The sequence below is a fragment of the Sodiomyces alcalophilus genome (genome assembly GCF_042370955.1).
Source record: "Sodiomyces alcalophilus JCM 7366 unplaced genomic scaffold ACRALscaffold_5, whole genome shotgun sequence".
NCBI classification, from domain to species: Eukaryota; Fungi; Ascomycota; class Sordariomycetes; order Glomerellales; family Plectosphaerellaceae; genus Sodiomyces; species Sodiomyces alcalophilus.
The window spans coordinates 4,651,529-4,661,578 of record NW_027263536.1 but is presented as its reverse complement, the minus strand read 5'-3'; the positions used below and the strand labels follow the sequence as shown (position 1 = coordinate 4,661,578).

At 40.1% G+C, this 10,050-nt stretch overlaps 1 protein-coding gene across 1 annotated transcript; it reads left to right on the top strand.

Annotated features, from left to right (window-relative positions):
* Nucleotides 1-6,947: 6,947 nt before the first annotated feature.
* Nucleotides 6,948-8,925, top strand: ACRALDRAFT_1064938 (uncharacterized protein). The gene is made up of 4 exons (XM_071017070.1): nucleotides 6,948-7,295; nucleotides 7,364-7,379; nucleotides 7,506-7,876; nucleotides 7,934-8,925. The coding sequence occupies exons 1-4, from the start codon at nucleotides 7,225-7,227 to the stop codon at nucleotides 8,415-8,417; spliced, it is 942 nt and encodes a 313-aa protein (XP_070874277.1). The 5' UTR covers nucleotides 6,948-7,224; the 3' UTR covers nucleotides 8,418-8,925.
* Nucleotides 8,926-10,050: the final 1,125 nt, after the last annotated feature.

Here is a 10,050-nt window from a genome sequence, read left to right as displayed (position 1 = left end):
AATACCTTAGTCGCGCTATACGTTAAAGGATTCTAGTAATTTAACGATTCTTCTTATATTATCTACGTTAGTAGCATAAACGTGGACGCCGTCTTTTATTATAATTTCCGGTACGTTATCGGGTTATTCGGGCTTTATTATACTATATTTCTGTTTCTCCGTAAGTAGCGTTCCCTCTACTAGTGCTCCCTAGTCGTGGTTTATTATTTCCTTTAGCTGCTTAGGACTCGCTCTTAAGATACGTCGTATAATTTCCGAATCGTTAAATTCGCCTCCCTTAGCTATTACTAGCGCGTAAGCGTTTACCTATTCGACTTATTCGGTTTTATCGTTATCCTAGGAATCGCGTAGACGGCCTATTCTATCGTTCCTGTATAAGGTCTTAGGCGTATTGGTTTCGTTTATAAAGTATACCACCTTTAGGGTATCGGCGTCGTAGATATATAGCTGGGCGTTATATCGGCTATATAGCTCGAAGTAGAACTCGTGGTCTCTAGGCAAACTACTATATCTTACTGGAATTAGTATAATAGACTTTAGTAGCACTATAGTCGTTTACGCCACTATAACTCTGCGTTAGTGTCTATGTCCTGGCTTCCGCAGGTATCCTAGAATTAGGACTATTATGCTATAGTAGCTAGTAAAGCGTAATGATCTAGATAAGTAAAGGATATCGACTCCGTAGGTTTTTAAGAAGACTATGTCTAATAGTAGTTTCGGTTCTAGTTCGTCTAGCACCTAAGCTATAACTATAAAATAGCCTTAGATCGGTGTGTCGCGTATACTACCGTCGATATAGAAGTCGAATATAGCCACTTCCTATACGTTAATTATTCCGGTAACTCCTTTTATAGGCTTCGGCTTTACCGTAGTTCCGTATCGTATATTCTGGGTATACTTATTTAACTATTTTCTATCGACTAGGATTATAGAGTATCCTAAGTCTACGTAGACGCTTATCGGCTCTCCTAAGGGGGTGAATCTAATACCGATTTTATAGTACGTGTGTTTTTTAAGTGCTTGTATTCTAGATGCCTATACGTTAACGATTTTGTTAGGTTTAAATACGAAAAACCTGTTTAGAGCTTCCGGCTTAGGGGGCCTTTATGGTTTATAAGTTATCTTTTCTGTATACTTATTAGTTAGTTCGCTGACTTACTCCGTGACTGTTAGTGGTTAGGCGGTCTCGCTTCTTATTTCGTTGTTTTAAGTAGAGCGTTCTGTTTCCGGTTACAGTCTACTATCTGTCTTCTTTATCGTTTCGGGTCTCGATCTTATAGTTTATAGGGCTGTTTTATATTACCCCCTATTCTTTCAGCTTTAGTTCTATATAGGTGTTTAAGAATACGTGCTTAAATAGCTATATTCTGCTTAAGAAGTATGCTATGTTTTTTCTATATTAGTGCGTCTACGGTTTCGGTTTAGTTAGTTCCCTCGGCTATATTCGTCTTTTCTGCGTAGATATATGCTTCTAACCGGTTATAAAGGTGGCTATGCTACGGTTATACGCTGACCGGTTTATAGATTATATAAGAGTATAGCCGGTTCGGCCTAAGAAATAAGAATAGGGACTCTCTAAGGAGACCTCACATTTCCATAGAGAGACCTTATATATGATATTTTTATAGGGCCATAATAAAGCCGCCGAGCTGCTTAAGTACTATGCTTATTTTGATGTACACGCTTAACTGTTTGTTGTACTGGTCTTGCACCACTACTCGATTTCCCTGAAGTCGGTGACAGGGCAAAGGCCGCCTAAAAGGGGCCCTTAAGATATCTAGTACTAGGAAGGAAGGGGGCATAGGAATAATGGTATAGTGGGTGTACTACCTAGATACAAATCGTAACTATATATATTGCCCCTCTAGCCTGCGGGCATAGCGGGAATAACCTAAAAGATAGTGATGTCAGGTATAAGTATCTACTTAAGCTGTATATATAAATTGTATATATACCTTAGGGAGCTTAGCGGCTTTGTTATTGCTCTATAAAAAGTCACGTGTAAGGTCTCTCTATAGAAATATGAGGTCTCCCTAGAGAGTCCCTAAGAATAATAGACGTTAATTTCGTTAGCTAGTTCCTCCTTTTTAATCTTATAAAAGTATATCTCCTCTCCTTCGCTAAGTACTTCGTTAACTAAGATATATCCTTTCTCGCGTAGTTCCTCCTTATCGTTAGCTTTACCTGCGTTATCTATAGCTATATACACGATATATCTATCGCGGTCTCTATTCCTATTATTTACCTACTATCTTATACGTTATTAGTAAGGATATCTATCCTCACGGAGCTAGCGGCCTCCTCTACGAAACTGCCGGCCTCTATGGCCGCGATTACTATAATCGTCGCCGCCTCGGCGGCCTTAAATAAATCTATCGCGGTTATCGAAATTACTAGAATATGGTTATCTATAGCCGAAGTTATTATTATTAAAACGGTTACCTTAGTTACCTCGACCTCCTTTAAAGCGTCCCTAATTTACTAACTCGCTTACCTCCACCGTTTCGTCCGTTGCGCTAGCATTGATATAGTATATAGTAAGTCTATTAGTCTATAGCTGCTATATATAGTTTTTAGGGGTATTTATCTAGCTGGTTAAGGGGGGTCCTAGCTGCTTTACCCGAAATATACCATTTTATAGTTAGTATCGTAGTGAAAGTTAGCGGTTTACTATCTAGTCTTTAATTTATCGGATAAACTCGTCGAGGTGTCCGTTTATATCTAGTCGAGTATAGATTTCTTATAATAAGGGATCGATTCGGTTCTAAATTTCCTATTAAACGTCGAGATTTATCCGGGTACTAGCGCCCGAAGCTCTATATAAGCGGGTAACTTAGTTTACCTACTCGGTAAATACTTAACCGTCTATAATATCTCGCGCCGTGAAGCGTAAATCGGCTATTTTCGCTACGGCCACTTCCGGATTTATCTGCTAACGATAGCGCAGAGCCGTATACTATCCGTCTAATAAATATTAAACTTCGCTACGCTGCGTTACGGTAAGGCTAGTTAGCCACTAGGAGGCGGCTTCTCCTATAAACAAAGCGTGCAGGTTAATACGAGCTTCTTCGGTAAGTTTAGGAGTGGTTACCTATTCCTTAACGTTTTCGATAAATAATTCAACGTTATGCTATAGCACTTTTTCTCCGGACACCAATTAAGGCATTAAAGTAAGCGATAGATACTTTAGCGGACTAAAGAAACCAATTAAGGTTAATTTATAATAAAAAACGTGTTAGCTATTAATATTCTGCGAGTTATTATTCACGTCGTGGTTATTATTTCCGCTAATTATACTATTAGCTAGTACGGTTCTGCCTATAAAGACGCTTATTATCTATTAGAATTATTCGGCTAATAGTATAATTACGGCTAGGGCTGATATAGGGGGTAGAGTCGGCTACTACGTCGTCTACTACTAAGGCTCCGGTTAATAAGTGCCTAAGCTAGAGGCCTGTGTTTCTTAGTCGATATCCATTCTGGTTACCTAATATATTTATTCTAGTGCTTATAAAGTTTTATGTAATTAATAGGGGGGTGGTTATTAGGCTGGATTTAGTGACTCTATATAATAATAGTACGGGGGCGGCTAGGTAAGGGGATTTTATACTAAGGGGAGCGCTTATATAAGGGGATCTTATATAAAGGGAGCTAGTTATTAGGTTAGAGTCTATAACTCTATATAATTATAGGAGGGGGTCGTTTAGGTTAGGCAATTTTATATAGGGGGCTATATAGGGGGTAGTAGAGTTACGAAATCGAATAGGGGCCTACGGGGTGCGTTAATATTAAGGGAGGTAAGTTAGGTATTAATAGAATAAAGTCTGTTTTCGATTAAGTTCTGCCGCCTATATTATTCGATAGCCTGCCTACCTATTAATAGGATATCTTATAGAGTCTGGCTTAATTAGCGTGAGTATATTCTGCTAGGTTATCGGCTTTTATTAATATTTAAATATCTAAGTACTACTATAAGTATAGCTTTTACTGCCTAGTCATCTGCTTCCCACTATAGTAGGAAAGTTAGTCCTGTATCTATAGCTCTACTACGGTTACTGCGTTTACTAGTATATTACTCTTTTTCGGCTCTGCTCCATAGTAAAGATCCTTCTTAGTGAATAATCAAGATTACTTTATCGGGTAATTATTACTATCTTACTTAGTTAGGCTATGATTATAAAAATTTATAGATATAGAAAAGCTCTTTTTTAGTAGTGGTTAGGGGTTCTATTTACGGTCGAGTTTCGGGTTAGCGGAGTTATAAGGAGAGGCTTATAGCCGGAGCGGGGTGTGTTTTAAGGTTTACTGCGGGGAGGGGTAAAACTATGGCTAATCGTGTAAGTTAGTGGCTATTATGTCTACGTGGGAAAGTATACTCGGTCTAGTGATAACGCGTTCGTTTAGAATAAGGTTATAAGAGAAATATTAGGAAAAATAAAGGGGAAAAGTGGGAAAAAACGGTAGGAAAAAGGCTATATAAGTGTGACGATAAGGAAAAACGGCGGGTAAACGACGTTTTAAATATCTTTAAGTTATGAATAATAGCGGTAGCTTATTTTACTATAGTCGTAGAATAAGTTTGCTTATAGGATCTGGTCTCTATAGGTTTATATAGACGACTACGGGCTAGCACCGTCGGGTTTATGGTATAGTGACGTTTATATAAATATCGGATAGCTAGAAAAGAGGAAAGAAAGAAAAGAATAGTTTAGGGTATAGTATAGAGGCAAAACGATAACGAACGAATAGTTACTACTATTTGCTATACATAAATATATACGGGAGACCGAAGGTCTATATAAAGGTTTTATTAGAAAAGAAGATGATTATTCTAAGTCCAAGCTCGTGGAGCTCTGCTATAGAGGCAGACTTTTATAAGTCTGCCGGCAGCTGACTAATCTAGCTATATGCGTATATATAACTTTTGTGTAGCATAGACTCTTTATAACGTAAGAGACTTTTTGTCTCTGCTTATATCTTATATCTCTGTATTACTAATTACCTATATTAATAATCAGGTATTAAGATAGCTAAATTAGTATAAAGACATATATCTTTTTACTCCTTATTCCGCTGTCTATAATTATAAAGTAGTTATTAATAGCAGATATTAATACCTTCTTATTTAGGGTTAAGTGCATAGCAAATACCGAATAAAGAGCGTATAAATACTGGTACTCCCCTTAAATAAACAGATTAATCGCCTATTATATATAATTTAAGTTATATGCTATTTATAACACGCTCACGGCTACGCCTATAGCCACGCCCACGGTCATTATAACCGCCTTATTATTATGGTTCTTATTATTATTATTATTGCTACTACTACGGTAAAGCAAACCTCGCCGCCACTTCTTACTACCAAGCCGCCGCCAGTTATTCCCCTAGTTCCTATTCGGAGGGCTCACGATTAACGGTTTATAATCGTATATCCATATTCCTTTACATAGTTATTTATAGAAGCTAAAAGATCCTTGAATTCTTTATAGCATAAGGCAAAGCAGATAAGTGGCACGAGCACTATCGCTATATTAATTAATTAATTATTTATAATCGATAAACGGATTAATAGATTAATAGGTTAATAGATTAATGGATTTTATTAATAGCTTAAGAAAAAAAAGGGATTAATAAATTATACTATAGCCGCTATTGCGCACTAGTGGTGCCCTGGTATATAACCACGAGGCGGTTAGGTCGGTTCGAATCCAGGTAGGGGCGCGCGTAAATCTTTTATATTACCCGGCCCTGTTCGCGGGTAGCCCTTATCTGCCGTAGTATGCACGATAAGGGTTAAACAGGGGGGGGGCCGATAGTCCTACTACCCAGCTTATAGCTAGTCGATAATAGGCGCTGGCAGCTCTGCTATTAAGGCCGACACGCCCTATATCGTTAAACTATGGCAGGTAAGCCCTACCGTTATAAGGGCCATAATAGATTAGTCGCCCGTTACGTATATAGGGATAGTACTATACTCCGGAGCGCGTAAAATATCCCGACAGGACCTACACGAAACGTGGGAGCAACGAACCGTATATTATATTACGAACAAGGCCGTTTATAGATAACGTAAAAAGCTTAAACATAGGTCTAGGATACGTTAAATCCTAAAGATAGGGTTACTGGCTTAGATAGAATTAGATTAATTACTAAGGGTCTGTCTTAGTAATTAATAAAGAAGAGAATATCAGGGATAGAGACGAAAGAGTGTATAGTGCTTATATTAGTGGCTTCGTAATACGCATAGTGCTAATATAGCGGCCGTATAGCGCCTTCGCGGCGGCCGCGTATATATAACGAATTTTACTATTATAAGGGGGAAGAGGTTTTTCTCCGAAGAGGTTTTCCCCCCTTCTAAATCTAAGAGGGACTATTGCCTAGGAAGGCTAGCCTAGTATTAGCTAAGTGATAAACAGAGTAAGAATAAATAAATAAATAAATAAATAAATAAATAAATAAATAAATAAATAAATAAATAAATAAATAAATAAATAAATAAATAAATAAATAAATAAATAAATAAATAAAAAAATAAAAATTATACTATAATTAAAATAAACGATTAACTCGGAAGGCGGTAGGAGGAAAGCGGAAAGTTATATTTAGTTAGCTATATATATAGCTTTATAACCGAACTATAGTCGGAATAACTAGGTTCTATAGTCGGAATAACGGGTCTTTATAAATAATAAGCTTAAGAAGCATATAAGACTTTTAATTAGTATATAAACAGGGTATATAGGATTAATAGTAGATCTATTTATTTAATTAACTCTATATAACGATCTTATCTACTAGAAACAAAAACTCTGTCCCTGATCCTATAGAAGATAACTTATATCCAATCCGGACCGGAATAACCCATTCCGTTCCGGCTTTGATCCATCCTGTGCAATATAAGCCTCACCCCACTATCCCTATTCAGCACGGCACATTTCCTGGAGCAGATAAAATTATGACTCTTCACTCCAGCACTTGCCCCTCTAAGCCCAAGCATTCCACCACCAGCATCCACACCAAACAACCCCACCGCTCAATTTGCAACTGGGCTTTTTACAAGCACTCAGTTTGTGAACATCGTCCAAACCGGCAATTACATTCATCATTGCCGACCTTGCCCTTTGCGAGCCATACCTAGCGACACCCCCAGTCCTCACGGCGGCTGCCTTGGATCTTCGTCTACTATCGGAAGCAAGTCGCGATCGCGCGCTGACCGCCGCCATGTCCGAACCAAACTACAGCCATTATAGATACTATGAGAACAAGTATCCCGAAATTGACGAGTTTGTTATGTATGGCACAACATCTCCTGACTTCTTACTGAATCGTAACGCCGTAACGCTAACATTTTTGTTTCCAGGGTCAATGTTAAGCAGGTTCGTCTGTTGTGATACGAAGCGGACGCTAGGGCAGACATGGCTAAGCATCTCCGCCGCTCTCTGCGTTTTGCCGTTGTCCAAGCCGGGAAGTCGTCCTTTTATCAGAGCCTAACCCAGTCACAGATCGCCGAGATGGGTGCTTACGTTAAGCTTCTCGAGTACGATAACATCGACGGCATGATTCTGCTTTCGGAACTCTCTAGACGGCGTATCAGGAGTATTCAAAAACTCATCAGAGTAGGACGCAACGAGGTTGTGGTCGTTCTTCGCGTGGACAAGGAGAAGGGGTATATCGATCTCAGCAAGCGTCGAGTGTCTCCAGAGGATATTGTTAAATGCGAAGAGCGGTACAACAAGGGCAAGATTGTCCACTCCATCATGCGCCATGTTGCAGAAAAGACAATCACCCCAATCGACCAGCTGTACGAGAGCATAGCATGGCCGCTGAACAAGAAGTTCGGCCATGCCATTGATGCTTTCAAGTTGTCCATCACGTATGTACTCTTGCGCAAGTTCCGGATCATTAACCCACATGCTTACTTAACTGCCAGCAACCCGGAAGTCTGGCAGGATGTCACCTTCCCGAATGACGCCGTCTCGGACGAGCTCAAGTCCTACATTGCAAAGCGGCTGACTCCGCAGCCTACAAAGGTTCGCGCCGACGTTGAAGTGACCTGTTTTGGATATGAAGGAATCGATGCAGTCAAGACTGCCCTACGAACTGCTGAGGCCAGAAACACCGACGAGACCCAAGTGAAGGTCAAGTTGGTTTCGCCTCCTCTCTATGTTCTGACCAGCACTTGTTTGGACAAGAGCCATGGCATTACCCGCCTTGAGGAAGCGATTGTGGAAATCAGGACAAGTATTGAGCAGGCTGGTGGACAACTAGTTATCAAGATGGAGCCGAAGGCGGTGACGGAAAGCGATGATGCTGAGCTACAGGCTCTGATGGAGAAGAGGGAGCGCGAGAATGCCGAGGTTAGTGGCGACGAGAGCGTCAGTGGAAGCGACGATGAGATTCCGGATACGGTTTAAAGGTCTGGCCCAGATGACTCGTCGGTTGGGACAAGGATTGCTTTTGTGTAAGGTATCTGAGGCTGTATTGGTATAGTCGCCTCACTTGCGATTGGTGGCTACTCGGTTCTGGGAGACCGATGCCTGATCAGCGCATCTCGGGCGCTTGCGACGGACGGTTGTCAATCCAGTGACAGAGTTGGGCGGGCTGGAGGGAGGGGCGCAAGGAAAGGGGCCGCTCTCGAAAGGACAAAAGCATTTGCAAGGGTTTCATATTCGTAGCCCGTAACCAGCTTTTAGGCTGATCGCACAGCGTTATGTGAGCATGGAGTAACCGAGTAACGTGCCTTGAGCAGTGGACCAGCCTGATGTCAGCCTAGTCTAGTATATTAATGGGGATGGCGTAGGTGGTAGATATGCCTGGTGGCTGCGTAAAGCCGTAGGCTCGAACCCTGTCCCCCCTAAACTAAAGAGAAACTAGAGAGATCTAGATTAACGACTTCTTAAGTAAGGGTTAGGATATTCCCACAAGGGTCTCTTGTCAGGACACTAATGTCGTACCTATAAAGTGTGACTTGAAAGTTATAAGCCCGGCGCTGTGGTGATATGTGTTGCAAACAGCGTATAACTCAAACTACGTAAGATTAGGCGATCGATGTGTTGATTCAATTGACTCTATGTAAAATCTCTGATCTGCTTACTAAAATCCCGCCCTTATTCCTATAGCAGGCCCACTCCTATGTCCGGGCCCGGAATAACTTATTCCGAACCTGCTTCGGGCCAGCCTATATAAGATACCCCCCCTAACTAAATAGCTATTTAATAGCTGCTTAGTTAAAGTTATTTATAGGCGTTTTCTATTAGTATATCCTCCTTTTTAATATCTATATAACTATAAGTAAAGGATAAAGGGGAATAGTAAAGCTATAGGCGGCTAAGGAAATCTTTTATTTTCGGGCTAGCTATAGTAATTTCCATATACGATAAGGCTATATAGCCAGTAAGGCTTTTATTCTTATTAGTTTAAAATTAGATAGTATTATTCCTTCTATACCAGTTATACCTTCTAAAGGAGTTCTTATTATTAAGGGGGAGAGCTCTTTAGTTCTAGCCTAGCTCCGCTACGAGGCTAAATAAGTCCCTTTAGTTCTTTAAAGCTCGCCGGGCTTGGGCTTTTTAACCTCCTTTATTCCCTTTAATACTAAACGGAGTACCTCTAAAGCTCTTTAGCGTTTCTCGCATTCGTTTACTAAATCCGGAGCTTCTACTATATCTACCGGTATCTAAACGTTCTATTAATCCGGCTAATCCTTTCATCGAATAAGATACTCGGTATATAGCCTGCCTTTTCCCTTATAAGTAATTGGTTTATCTAGGATAGCCTTAATCTTATAATACTCGTATAGGTCCTGCTATTACTCTTAGTCCTTATCTCTGTTACGGGTTAACCCTATAGAGATAATCCGGTAAGGCACCGGATCTTCCGACTAATTATAGCGTGTTCCTAGTGGGTTACCGCGATATTATATTTAGGTCGTAAGCACCTATAGAGTTTTCACTTTTTCTTCTTTTCTCCTTAGCTTTAGATAATTTACTTATTCGGCCTTACTCTATAAATAACTTATAACTAGCCGCTTATATATCTAAAGCTTAG

What these genes read in the sequence shown, in the direction of transcription:
- ACRALDRAFT_1064938 (XM_071017070.1), top strand. Translation starts at nt 7,225, where the DNA reads ATGTCCGAACCAAACTACAGCCATTATAGATACTATGAGAACAAGTAT. An exon ending in GCTTTCAAGTTGTCCATCAC is followed by an intron (nt 7,877 to 7,933) that starts GTATGTACTCTT and finishes CTTAACTGCCAG; the next exon opens with CAACCCGGAAGTCTGGCAGG.